General features: G+C 48.4%; 1 protein-coding gene across 1 annotated transcript in view; it reads right to left on the minus strand.

Moving 5' to 3' along the window:
- Positions 1-13,857, minus strand: part of TG (thyroglobulin) — a 169,993-nt gene that overhangs the window by 128,938 nt on the left and 27,198 nt on the right. Inside the window, exons 11-16 of the mRNA XM_089898699.1 lie at positions 9,022-9,261; positions 6,441-6,578; positions 5,765-5,842; positions 5,096-5,208; positions 2,988-3,090; positions 1,766-1,966 (exon numbers count right to left, since the gene is read on the minus strand). Coding sequence (XP_089754825.1) covers positions 1,766-1,966; positions 2,988-3,090; positions 5,096-5,208; positions 5,765-5,842; positions 6,441-6,578; positions 9,022-9,261 — 873 coding nt within the window. The remainder of the gene's footprint in view (positions 1-1,765; positions 1,967-2,987; positions 3,091-5,095; positions 5,209-5,764; positions 5,843-6,440; positions 6,579-9,021; positions 9,262-13,857) is intronic.

Raw genomic sequence — 13,857 nt, forward strand, 5'->3', positions numbered from 1 at the left:
GTTTAAAGAGACTATTTGAATTAATCTTAACGATGACTCTAAGAAATAGCTACAATTTCCCATGCCCATTTCACAGATTGGGAACCTGTGGTCCAGAGAGGTTAAGGGACTAGCCCAAGGTCACCCGCAAGGGAGGTGGCAGAGCTGACACTCAGGTCTGTCTGTCTGGCCCCTACATCTGAGCTTTCTCCACCACGCTCTGCAGTAGGTCAGCAGGAAGGGGCTTCGTTAGCGCTGGCTGTTCCATTTGCCAGAGGTGTGGCTTTCAACATGTTAAAGAGCTTCTGTGAGTCCCAGTTTTGCCATCTGTATAATGGGGAGTAGGACTGTTCTATTTACCTGCATCGCTGGGAGGCAAAAATGGGATAAGTAATGTGAAAAGCACATTTTAACAGGTAAATCTCTGCACAGGTAAGTTATTATCGTGGAATCCTGCAAGGCCAAGCCGCATGGAGTCTTCTCAGGCCTCAGAAGAGCTGTGCTTCCGGACCTGTTCCTGCAGGAGACACATTAGGCTGTTTCCTGGGTCCCAAACAGTGCAGACCACTCTTAGGTGCCCTGCAAGTTCAATGTGCATGGCGTCCGACCCTAAGGCTGCCACATCACTTCTCTCGGCAGCATCTGGCAGGCAGCTCTGCTCATAAATACCCATCAAGCACCTACTATGTTCCCTGCATGATGGCACCTGCTGAGACCCTTGAAGCAGGCCCCGTACAGAGAGGGGGAGTTGGGGGCTTGGGAGAAAAGGCGTGTGGTGAGAGCCGTGGGCACACGCCACAGGTTAGGGTCAGGTGAGGAAATGGACAGAAGGGGACAGAGCCCCACAAAGAGAGCAGATGACTCTTCCTTCCCACCCTTCCTTTGAAGAGACCCCCTGTCTCTTTACAATATAAATATAAATTTACAAATATAAAAATTCTCTTTACGCATAGAAATCACTGGACCTAATTAAATGTGTCCGCAGTTCCAAAATGTTGCTTATAGACTGCAAAAGTTAAAAATAAGGCAACGAAACAATAAGGACAGCAAAAGAAAGGCAATTGCAATAAAATTAGTATTTAGTACAATATCCCTCAACCCTGCCAGACCCAACATCCCAATTTGTAATAAATATTTTGCAATGTCTTCATTTACTGTTCTGAAACGAAAGTCACAGATAATGTAACCTACCTGTGCCCATAAATTTTAGCGTGACTGCAATGTCCTGTGACTTGAGTATATAGGAGGAATGAAAGGTAAGTAACTGATAATTAAATAATATATTTTAATAAGTAATAATGTATTTCAATAGTATAATATATATTCATAAGAGATATGTTTCAATATCTGATATCCAAATGATTTTTAAACTAGAAATAAAAATAAACAGATCGACACCTCCACAGACTCCTAAAGCTCCCTGGCTGGGATGGACCCACCCACACTGAGATCCTGCTGTGTGTTACCCTCCTCCCCACTTGAGGATGGGGAGACCAAGACCCGGCACCCCTCAGCAGGCCTGAGCTTTGTGAGGCGCCGGCTCAGGAGGTCCCCGCACGGGCTCTCCTTGGTTTGAGCCCCAGGGCTAGGCATTGGTACGAAGTAGACGCAGTTTCAGCATCACGGGAATCAACTGCGACCACATCCCTCTTGCGGTTCCCTTGTCTCCCTTCCTGTCCCCACTGTCCTGGCACCTTTGGAGTCCCCCCAACCCCAGCCGGGACAAAGGAAGAGATGAGCAGGACCCCACCAGCCCAGGGAGCCCCTCTGCAGCATCACCACTTACTCTCACAGGCCAGCTGGCTCCCAGCCACGCGGGTCCCAGGCACCTCCTCTCCGCTGCCCAGGACACACCAGCAGCTGCCCTGGGACGGGTCGCATTGCACTGGGGAGAAGCCTCCATCCTCCGCCGTGCAGGCTGGGGTGTAGCCAGGGCTGGCTCTCCTGGAGGGAACTCCACTCTGGAGTACTTCACAGAGGCTCGGGCCTTGATGCAAAGACAAGCCCCATGGGCCCTTTGTCCGTGAAGCTGCCATAGCCCTTGTCACCACCCACCACCGACTGCCTGCCTGCAGGGCCCCAGGATCTGGGGTGCCTCCCCACTGGGGTGTTGAACTAGGACAGGGCAAAGCCTGGGCCTCGCTCAAGTCTGTACTCCCCTATCTGCTCCATACACACACACACACACACACACACACACACACACACACACGTGAGCAACCACAGTTCAGATGATAAGGGCAACAACAGGAGATGTGCAGGGCAGTTTAGGAGTCCGTAGGAAGGTAGTGAACTCCGCCATGGAAGGGGGAGGCCCGCAAAGGCTTCCTGGAGGGACCTGTGGGTGGGCTGAGTAAGATTTAGCCAGCTGGTAGGGGGAGGGGTGGGAGGTTTGCAGAGGCTGAACCAGAACACATTAAGGCCCCCGGGGGAAGAGAGTGTCTGCCTGCTTGAAACGTCTGACTACAGTCTATTAGACCTGGATCTTGATGCTGAGATGGAGAAACGAGAAGCAAAAGAAGCTACAGGAACCACACACACAGGGGCCCATGAGCCACAGCAAAGAGGTTGGCCCTAAGGACCATGGGGAGTGTCGATGGGTTCCAGGCAGAGGGACATAAACACGTCTGCACTTTAGGGACATCGTCTCGACCTCACCGTGGAAACCAGACGGCAGAGCCAGGCTGGAGCCTGTGATGGCATCCGTGCTGCACAGCTGGTCCCCCATGAAAGCACCAGTGCCCACTTTAATAGGGACCAGTGCTGGTTTGCGCCTCTAGTTACGAAGCGCAGCCCCAATCCCTGCTGTGTGTATTTCTCCCAAGAACCCACTGAAGTGGAGGAATATTGTCCCTATTTCATAGGTGAGAAAACTGAGGCACAGTGAGGTTAGAGGCTTGCGCAGCTCTGGAAGTGGCCGAGCTGGGACGTGAAGCCCCAGCTCTTGGGGCTCCATACCCGGTGCTCATGGGTGGGGTAGGGGGTAACGGGGGAGGAGCCATACTCACACTGGGCACTGCCGTTTGTGCCAGGCGGTGTGCCCTCTCCTGAGGCCGGGTCCACACACCAGGTGCTGGCCTCTGACACCTGCAGCCTGGCAAACTCTCCTGTCTGAGACAAAGCCGAGGTCGTGTCACCAAGGGCAGGTGATTTTGTAGCTGATAGGTCGGTAGCCAGATGTCAAGAATGTTCCTTCAGAACCACTGGGGATGGCTTCTCCAAATGGAAGGGGTGGGGGGAGGTGCTGTCCTCTTCCAGACCCTTTACACACATTATTTGAGTTGGTGATTTTAACAACCCCATGAGAACAAGAACCACAGTTAACCCATTTTAGGGCAGGTGAAACTGAGGCTCACTCAGAGAGGGAAAGTGACAGAACAACATCCCATAGGTTGGGGAGTGGCAGACCCTGGCTGGGCCTAAACCCATCCAGCCCCAAAGCCCAGCCACTCTCTTGAAATAATGCCTCCCATTCCAGAAATGATTTTCGGCAAGCATCCCTCGGAGAAAGGGAGTCTGTAACACCTGTAACAGGTGTTAAAGAAAAGGTAAAAGGCAGCCACCCAAACCCTGACCGAGGCCCCTGTCTCCTCGGCCTGCCCCAGGGCCAGCTGGGGGATGCTGGGAACGCTCCTTCGATTCACTAGGGAGAGTTTCCTCATCTAAAAAAGAAGGAGGTGGGACTAGATGGACCCTTGAGCACGTTCCTTCTCAGAACCCTTGATGGAAGAAAACATCATCTCTCCTGAGCGTGTGTAACAGCAGGTGTCGGGAGAGGGCAGCTCCCCCAGGCTTCCTGGCCGTCACTGGAGGTTTCCTTGGCTTTTCTTGGGCACTTGTTCGTTTATACTCTGCTGTGCCATGTTCACAGACAAGAAATGACGATCATAACAACACCCGACATTTACAGAGAACATGACCAGGAGCCCCCCCCCCGGGGGTGTCATTCAGTCCCTGGGAGGTAGGGAGCCCACTCTCCTCATTCTACTCAGAGAGGCCCAGAGAAATCAGGTGATGACGGCTTTTTAGCTACACAGGTAAGAGTCAAAGCCAAGCAAAGGTTTGAGAAAATATGGGATAAAGGCTTAAAATGGAGAACACTTTAGCCATTAACGTGACTTTTCTTCGGGAGTTGGGTCCAAGGTATAGCCATCCAGTTTGGGCAGTGGACGTCTTGGGTCCTGTTTCCTGGCACCTGGGTGCTCCAGGAGACAGGCTGGAAAACCACACGATCAGAGGTTCTCTGGGACCTGCTCTGAACCCCTTTTCCCTCCATCAGAGCTGTGGTTTCTGCCTCTCCTCCTCCATGGGTGAACTTGCCACCCCGGATGATGGAGCAGACTCTCATTCCAGTGGTAGGGGGCTGTGAGCCAAAATAAAAGATTAAATTTCTCTATAAAACTCCATCATAATTGGGGTCCATGTTTACAGCACCAAACAATAATAATAATGAGGAATAATAATAAGGAAACTTTTGCTCAGTAATTTTCAGTTCCACTAACCTCTACACTGCTGATTTCATCTGATTTTCTTGGAGCCTCTTGGAGCCTAGCAGAGTGGGTGGCGGAGTTCCTATCACCCCTACTTCAGGGAAAGGGGCCTGAGGCACAGAGATTTCCATCATTTGGCACCTAAGTGGTTGATTCCAGCAAGAAGCTTTTCTCTAAGAGCTTTCACATCAGTCACTGCACTAAATCATGACAACCATCCACGGAGCTGTGGAGGGAAATATATTTCGTCCCCCATTTATGTTGAGAAGCTAAAATGTGATGAGCATGGTGATGTGGCAAATGGCCTCAGAAACTATATATGTGTAGATCATTTTTCAAAGAGTTCTCATTAAAGATATTTCCTTAGGGCCTCAAAACAATCCTAGCGCTAGGGAAGATTAAAATGTGGCCTGATCTTAGGATAAAACAAAGTACAGAGAAGCACAGAGAAGGTAAGTAAATTACCCAAGTTCACACAGCTAGGGTCAGCCAGGGCTGGGACAAAAACCCAGGTCTAGAACTCCTGTGAGTTTTCAGCTAAAACAAATTTATTGAAAACTAGAAAAATTACCATCCAGGAAGTTCTAGCTTCCCTCTCAAACCTTCCTGGGCCTTCAGAGGCTTACCTCTAAGCAGGTTGGGATGAACAGGTCTTTTGGAGATGGGTTTCCTTGGGAACCAGCCTGTTTCCAACTGGAAAGCAACGCCCTGGCTCGAGACTTCTCACAGCTGGTGGGGCCTGGCGGGGAGAGAGAGGACCTCTTAACAGACTGGCCATGGGTGCCAAGGAAGGGTGGGGAACCCAGGTTGGCCCGAGTGTCAGAGCCGTGCATCTGGGTGGATGGAGGTGCCTTATACATAGAGCTGGAACCTCAGAGAAGAAGCAGGCTGAGATTCTGGGACAAAGACCCACATGGGACGTATCATCTCTGAGGTGTAATGTGAGCGCTTCATTGCACGGGTCTGAACTCAGGAGAGAGGCTGGACTATAGACCAGATGCGAGGTGGCTGCTGAAAGTACAGAAGTGGCAGAAACTGCCCAGGGAGCAGGTGCAGCGGGGAGACCTGGGGCTCCCTCTCCCCCCGCAGCTGCCTCTCTCCACCTGGGAAACAAGGAGCACCAATTAGGAAGGGCCAAGGTCAGGGAGAGTCTTCCAGGCCTGGGGACTAGAGGAGGTGTGGTCTGGCTGCCCTCAGGGGCTCGTCTGAGGGCTGGCCCACGGAGCCTCCCCAGGCTGGGAGTGGGCACCACCCACCAGAGCACCCACCGCCCGGGTCAGGGGGCCTTCTCTTACACTGCGGGATCTGAGGGGAGCGGGCAGCCAGCGAGGTAGGGACGTACTCTCCCTTCCCGTCCACACACCAGCAGTGCCCTGGAAAAGAGCCACAGCCAGAGTTCAGGAAGCGCCCTGAGGGACCTGCCCCGAGTGTCCCGCAATACACACTACTATATATAAAACAGATGACGAATAAGGACCTACTGTACAGCACAGGGAACTCTACTCAATACTCTGTAATGGCCTATAGGGGAAAAGAATCTAAAAAAGAGTGGCTATATGTATATGCATAACTGATTCACTTTGCTGTACACCTGAAACTAACACAACACTGTAAATCAGCTGCACTCCAATAAAAATCTTTTAAAAATTTTAAAAACCTTTCCTTATTTGCATGCATAGCAGTGCCAGTAAGGTCCCTCTCCCATCCTCCCATCTGTCTGCCCTCCCCAACATTGTCCACAATCACAGGCCTTAACACCCAGAAACCTCAGCAACCACTCACGTGACCTTTGGGCTGGTAGAAGGCCACTGCTCCCATTGTACAGATGGGACAACCAGAGGCCAGAGAAACTAAAGGACTTGCCCCCAGCCGCCAAACAGGGGCCTAGGGTCCAGTTCACTTGCCCCCAGAGCCGGGCTCTTTCCTCTAAGTGGTGTCACTTGGCCTCCCCAGGGCACCCGCCCCCCTCACCAGTTGCGGCGTGGCACTGCACGGGCTCCCAACTTCCGAATGCGTCACACTGGGGCACGTAGGTGCTGGACCGCAAAGGGGTGGATGCCCGTGGGGATCTGCCCAGGTGGACACGGAGTCTCTGGTAGAAGTCAAAGGCTGGAGTCAGGAGAGAGGAGCAGAGATGTGAGTGCCTGACTGGCAAAGCCCGGGCTGCGTAGGCTCCATCCTGAGAACAGCCACACAGACCCTGTTTCAACATAGGCAGCCTTTTTATTTATGTGACAAACACTTCCACCCAAAATAGGCTCACTGAGCAGAGGGTAGGCACTCACCAGATTGCCCATTAAAAATAAAAATGTAAAAAAACATAAAACTAAAATGTTAGCTGATGGGAATTCCCCCCACTGCAGGCTGCACGGATTTGATCCCTGGTGGGGGAACTAAGATCCCACAAGCTGCAAGGCGCGGCCAAAAAAAAGAAAAAGAAAAGAAAAGTGTCGGCTGAAGTTTGAAGGAATGGAATCACTGTTCCTCCTTCTTCAGGAATTCTCATTTAGAGCTGATCAGGTCGACACAGTGTCTTCAGGCACATGAGATAGCAGTGATCACTGATGACACTTATCACACGTTGACTGTGTGCCACGCACAGCTGCGTAGCAGCTCCCTTTCCTCCTGCGCCCACCCCTCCCCCTCATGAGGACCTGGGACACTGCTACCAGGTTCTGATGGTCAAAGACACTTTGTGGCCCTCAATCTTTTTCTGCGCTGGGCCTTCGATCCCTGTACTCTACAGGACATGGAGGTTTGCACACCAAGAGCTTCCTCTCCTCTGCAACAGTAGACGTGCCTCTTCTCATTTGCAGGGATGCCAAGGAAAGTGACCAACCCTGGTCCTTCTCTATAGACACTTCCTTTTTTCCCAGTGATGTCAGACATGCAAAATCAGAGCCAGTGGCTTGGTGGAGGGCAACTTCCTTAGCCTGACTTCTGAGGAATATGCCATCATACCATTCAGCGAATAAATCCCTATGGTGCCAACCGTTCTCTCTTCCCTTCCTCTAAATTTCCCTCTCTAACCAATGTGGTCACAACTCAAGGGGCATCAGTCCCTCCCCCTCTCTTTGATTACATCATACCCTGCCCATGCACAAAATTTTTAAAAACTGGTTTCCTGCCCAAAGCAGAATCTCCAAGTCTCTAAGGAACAGAGAAAGAAAGTACCTGGGCGTGAGGGGAGGGAAGGAAGGAGAAGAGAAAAAAAGAGGAGGAAAGAATGAAGAGTGGTTAAGCAACATCCTCCAGGTTCCCACTATGTGTTGAGTGCTGCTCTAGGCCCAGGATATAAAGAATAAGACGGGTGCCTTGTCCTCCCAAAGCGACGGCTGGTGAGCGAGAGAAGCAGGAAACAAAGATGGCTCTTGGGAGACTCTCACATGTGGTTAAGGAAATAAAGACATGCGAAACCCAATGTCAAGGTGGCGGCAGACATGCCAGGAACACGAAAGCAGGGAGGCTCCAGCCCCTGGGCGTGGGCGCTCGTCATCTCAGTACAGATGTGAGGGGAACACTGCTTTGCTGTTTTGTGGCCCAAGCCCAGAGAACCCCTGACAGGGAATCAGCTAAGCTGACAAGGGGCTGGGAACTCGGGTCTGCTTGGAGATGGACGAATCGGTCCTCCCTGCCAAGTTGGTGCAGGGTCAGCGAGAGGACTGCAGGGACATGGGACCCTGCTGCCAGAGCAGGCTGCAGGTGCTGGAGGATGAGACGGGGCTCTGGGATGAGACCAATCTAGGCTCCGAGCCTGGCCATACCAGGCAGCAGGGGCATGGGACGGAGGCCCGGGGGCCAAACCACCAGCATCGCATCCAGGCTCTGCTAGTTATTAATTAGGTGAACTTGGGCGTGCGACTTAACCTCTGTTTCCACATTTGAAAAGGATCAAAGATGGGGATTACAGCATCATTCTCATGGGGCTGTTGGAGGATCAAATGCAAAGATGCGGTAATCTGCTTAGCACAGAAGTGCCTGGCCAGAGGTACATTTCAATTAGTTGAAACGTTGAGCTGTGATTAGGCCACAGCAGTGTCAGTCCTCTGAGCATATTACTGTTATATGCAGGTACTAAGTTGTGCTTTTTGGAATTACTACCTGGATTAGATTCGCTCACATGAGGAAGGTGCCTAAACCCAGAAGTTCGTCAGTTAGGAGGGTTCCTCTCCTTTCCTCCTTGGAGGGGTGTTCCTGAATCCTTGGAAATGGGGGGAAGCCTCAGAACAGGCCATGAGGGGAATGGGAGCATTTGGGGCTCACATATTTGAACCTTCTAACCAGAATGCTTGGCTTCCTGGTGGGCGGCAGGCACCATCTGCCATACAAAATGTGAAGCCCTGCCCCCAAGGGGCTCTGCTGGAGGATCGGGGGACATCTTGGAGAGGTGTGCAAAATTCCAGCTTTGGCTGGGATCACAAAAAGCCTTTGTCTTTTCCGGAATCCATGGGCCCAGGGAAACCACAGTCCTGAAGATGACTGAAGAGGAACTAATTCAAGCTCTTGCTTCCCCCAAAGAAGGAACAAGAAACCAGAAGCACGGGGCACTCACTGGACAGAGCTGCCAATCGAATGGCATAATCACTCCCGCTCAGAAACTTCTCCAAGAAAGTCTCCCGGGGCGGGGAGAGGCGAGGAAGGGCCAGCTCCTCGTCCGTCAGCCGGATTCCTTTGGCCGCTAGGAAACTCTCTCCCAGAGGGAACCGAGAACTGTTGGAATCCATGACGATCTCTTCTGCTTCCTTAATGAACTGCAGGACACGAAGCTTCACTGCCTCACAAGAGCCAGGACCTAGGGGAGTAAAGACATCACAGACGGATTCATCCACCTCGTGTTGCTCCCTTTGACCCCTTTGAAGTATTGTGAGCATGTAGACACACACTCACACACACACTCTCTCACACACACACACACACACTCACACACACATTTCTGCCTCAGCTGTTTCCTTCACCTCAGCTCTTTCCACAACCCGAAATGTTCTTCCTGTTTTGTCTCCACAATTGCATTCACTCAACATTTATGGAGTATCTATTTTGTAAGAAGATTAGTAGTAGTTAATGTTTACTTCATGCCAGGCATTGTACTATGAACATTTACACAAACAATTTAATTTAATTTATTAAACAGCCCAGTATGATGTTATTATTATGTGTGTGCTTCAGATGACAAACTGAGTCATGGTGAAGTCATATAACTTTAAACAAGCTCCTAGCTGGCAAATAGTTGCTTCAGAATTCCAGTCTAGTCAGTATGACTCTAAAACCAGTGATGTTGACCAGCTGCCTCAAATGGAAGGATGGACAGATGGATGGATTGATGGATAACAGATGGATAAATGCGGGAATGGACGGATGGATGGATGAGTGGATGGATGGATGGATGTATAGACCATAGATGGGGGAACGGATGGATAAATGGGGGAATGGACGAATGGATGGATGAGTGGATGGGTAGATGGATATCAAAAGTTGAAAGAAGGCATTGTAATTTAGTAAAGAGTTATTCTTGTGAAAAGGAAAGAGCATGACTCTCAGAGACCTCTGGGTTCAAATGTCAGCATGATCTCTTATCAGCTGCGTAATAATGTACTTAACTTTTCTGAGCTTCAGTCTTGTGATCTGTGAAATGGGGATAATCAGGGAATCTACGCCATAGGGTTTTTGTAATTATTCTATGAGTGTGGCAGCTGAAGTCGTTGGCACATGTCTGGTACATGTTGTCCTTGAAATTGTTACTACTATAAAAAGCCACCGAGCTTTATTTATTTCAATCAATCACGCTGAATTCAACAGTGAATGTGTTCAGTAGATTCTTTTGAGAGCACAGGATTACCAGAAACTCTTGACATCTAGGATTTGAAGACATTGATTTCTGTGGATGTTCTTGATCAAAAAATCTATTCTCTCAATCCCATGGATTTGGAATCCCTGAAGCAAAAGTTCACATTCAAAACTCTATGCTTACTGCTCATGTCTTTCAGAATAGAATGAAGATTCCATAACCGGACACTTAAGACCTTTGAAAATCTGGCCCCAATTTACCTTTAGTCTCTCCTTCTATAATTCCCTCCTAAGTACCCTGCCCCCCTTCCTACCACCTTTCTCCACCCATCCCCAACAAAGCAGACCCTTTCACAGTCTCCCTGACCCGGCACATCTATTTACTCTGTCAGGAAGGGCTGGGCAAACATCCCTCACGATCCAGAAGCTCATGCCATGCAAATCTTTCCCCAACTCCCCATTCGGTGAGTAGCCCCATTCTCTGGGCATCCTCCATCGTGTCTTCTGTGTTCACACTTCTGTTCTATCATTTCAGTTTATTACCCGATGACAAGTCAGTTTCCCACACTAGGCTCTGAGCCCCTGGAGGACAGACACCATAACTTTCTCATGATTGTTTCCCCATCACATGGCACAGTGCACATAGTAGGTGGTCCATAAATGCATATGAAGTGAAGAAAGCAAACTGCAAACAGGCCAGAGATGGCAATATGGACAGGACCTGACATCATACCCCTAAAGGCAGGAGCCATCATCCCTGCATGTGTGTAGGAAGTTACTGGTCACCTCCTTACTTACTGTCAGTTGTATTAATCCAGTTAGTTGAGGACTTTCTATGTACTGGACCTGGCACTTCCCATCTATTATCTGCTATAATTCTCACACCGACACTTTTGAAGTAGTTATCTGTCATAACCCAGATTTTACAGATGAAACTAAGACTAAGACGGACGACCTTTCTCTAGCTCACAGAGTAGGAGGTAACAGAACCCGGATTCAAGATGCCTAGGGCTCTGTCTTCTAGGTCCATCCTTCTCAAACTTTAGGGAGCATTAGATCCACCTGGGGGTCTTGCAGAAATGCAGATTTTGATTAAGCAGGTGGGGTCCGAGATTCTGAATTTCTGACAAGTTCCCAAAGTGGTGCTGATGCTGCTCGAGTCTGATGCTTTGAGCATCAGGGCTCTGAACCAATGGCCACCAAGCCCTTCTGATAACACACCCCTATCAACGAAAGAGTTTGAACATGCACCCCCAAACATGTGCATTTCTTTATTTACAAAGCATACGTATGTACCGGTATAAGAAGGTGCTGGGTACGGTTTTCTCAGCTGTTTCAGCTGTCAACAATTAATGGCAAAAACAAAAACAGAAATGTAAAAGGAAGAGATAAAATGCTAAGTATAAATGGAAGTTCTAATACTTTCTTCCCAGTGGATTATTCTATAAACCCGGGTGGCCTACTCTACACAGCCTCACTTTACTCAGTGAAAGAGGTGGTATATTCTAAGTTCAGCTCCAACGCTTTGGTGAATAAGGTCTCAAAGTGAATAAGACTAGCTACTGAATTTACTAGGTGCTTTTGGTATCAGCAACTCAGGCCCCAAAAATTAGATCCAAAGAGGACCAAATTCAGCCTTAAATCATCTAAAAATACAGGAATGTCCCCGTGTAGGAGACCTGACCATTGGTCCAGAGAATCTCAAAAAATAAATGAGACTTCTTATATAACAGTCATGCTGACATCTGTGTGTTGACTTTGAAGGTCAGCCCATCGCTAGGACTTGACATGTTAAAGGAGAATCCTAGTAGTGGGTCTCCAGGCTGTTCAAGATGCCCAGGGAATTACCGTTCTCATCCCATATTCCTATCACCCAAAACCCACTTCTGCTAAAGCCTAAGCTTCGGCTAATGTCAAAATAGTGACACTAATTTAAAAAAATACATGCACTCCAGTATTCATAGCAGCATTATTTACAATTGCCAAGATATGGAAGCCACCTAAGTGCCCATAAACAGATGAATGGATAAAGAAGACACCTAAGTGTCCGTAAACAGATGAATGGATAAAGAAGATGTGGTGTATATACATACACACACACACACACATACACACACACAATGGAATACTACTCAGCCATAAAAAAAGAATAAAGTTTTGCCATTTGCAGCAACATGGATGGACTTGGAGGACATTATGCTAACTGAAATAAGTCAGACTGAGAAAGACAAATACTGTATGATATCACTTATATGTGTAATCTAAAAAATACAACAAGCTAGTGAATATAACAAAAAAAGAAGTAGACTCAACAGATACAGAGAACAAACTAGTGGTTACCAGTGAGAGTGGAGGGGCAATATAGGGATGGGAGAGTGGGAGGTGCAAACTATTGAGTATAAGATAGGCTCAAGGATGAATTGTACAACATGGGGAATATAGCCAATATTCTGTAGTAACTGTAAATGGACTGTAACCTTTAAAAACTGTTTAAATTTTTTAAATAAAAAAATTAAAATTTAAAAAATTGTCTGATTAATTTTAACAATAGCCAGAAAGGTCTGGACAATGTTGAACATTGCAAAGGATGAATGGAGAGATGTTATTGGACTTAAACAGCTATAATATTACCTGTAAAATTAACAACTGCTAGTTAGTGAGATTCTGCTTTGGTAATACCAGTGTTGAATCTGTCTGGTTGCTCCTTCAAACTGATGGCATGGCTATTTGGTGGTAAGGCATTTTAGTTTAAGACACAGAGTCAGCTTCATTCTGTTTATGTCATACACCATAGCTTTGTTGTAAGTCTTCTGCCACAAAGCCGAACTCACAGACCTCCTTCAGCAGCTCTTCAATTAGCCCTTGAGTTAACCCCCCTCAAGTATCGATAAACAAAGGCACTTTGAAGACAGAAGCTCTTCCTGAGGTCCAGAGCACCTAGCAGTGTCCTTATAAGTAACAAAACCATCACAATATGTGCTGGTTAACCAAACGATGCACCTACTTAGGACAGATTACTAAAGCATTCGCCATACGGAGCAAGAGCCAGGTCATATTCACTTTATAGCCTTCACTGGGCTAAGATAATGCTTTGCACACAGAAGACATCCAGTTAAAATTTGAGGCATTGATTTAAATAATCGATTATATGAAAATTTAAAAATGAATTACATTAACTTTGCCGATGCCTGACTGTGTAGATGTAGGGAACTCACTTCCCTTCTGTGAGCCTCGGTGTTATGGACTGAATGTTTGGGTCCTCCTCAAAGGGATGTGCTAAAGCCCTAATCCCCAATGGGATGGTATTTGGAGGTGGGACCTCTGGGAGGTGATTAGGTTTAGGTGAGGTCATGAAGGTGGGGCCCTCATGATGGAATTAGTGTCTTAAAAAATGAAGAGACCAAAGCTCTTCCTCTCTCTCTGCCATGTGAATACACAGTGAGAAGGTTGCCTTCTGCAAGCCAGGAAGACGGCTCTCACCAGGAACCGAGTCTGCCGGCACCTTGACCTTCCACCCTCCAGAACTGTGAGAAACAAATGTCTGTTGGTTAAGCCCCTCAGTCTGCTACTCTGTTATAGCCTCCTGAGCTGACTAATACATTCA

Source organism: Delphinapterus leucas, chromosome 17 (assembly GCF_059928025.1).
Source record: "Delphinapterus leucas isolate spDelLeu-1000000601 "Yukka" chromosome 17, BTC_Dleu_Yukka2, whole genome shotgun sequence".
Taxonomy (NCBI): Eukaryota; Metazoa; Chordata; class Mammalia; order Artiodactyla; family Monodontidae; genus Delphinapterus; species Delphinapterus leucas.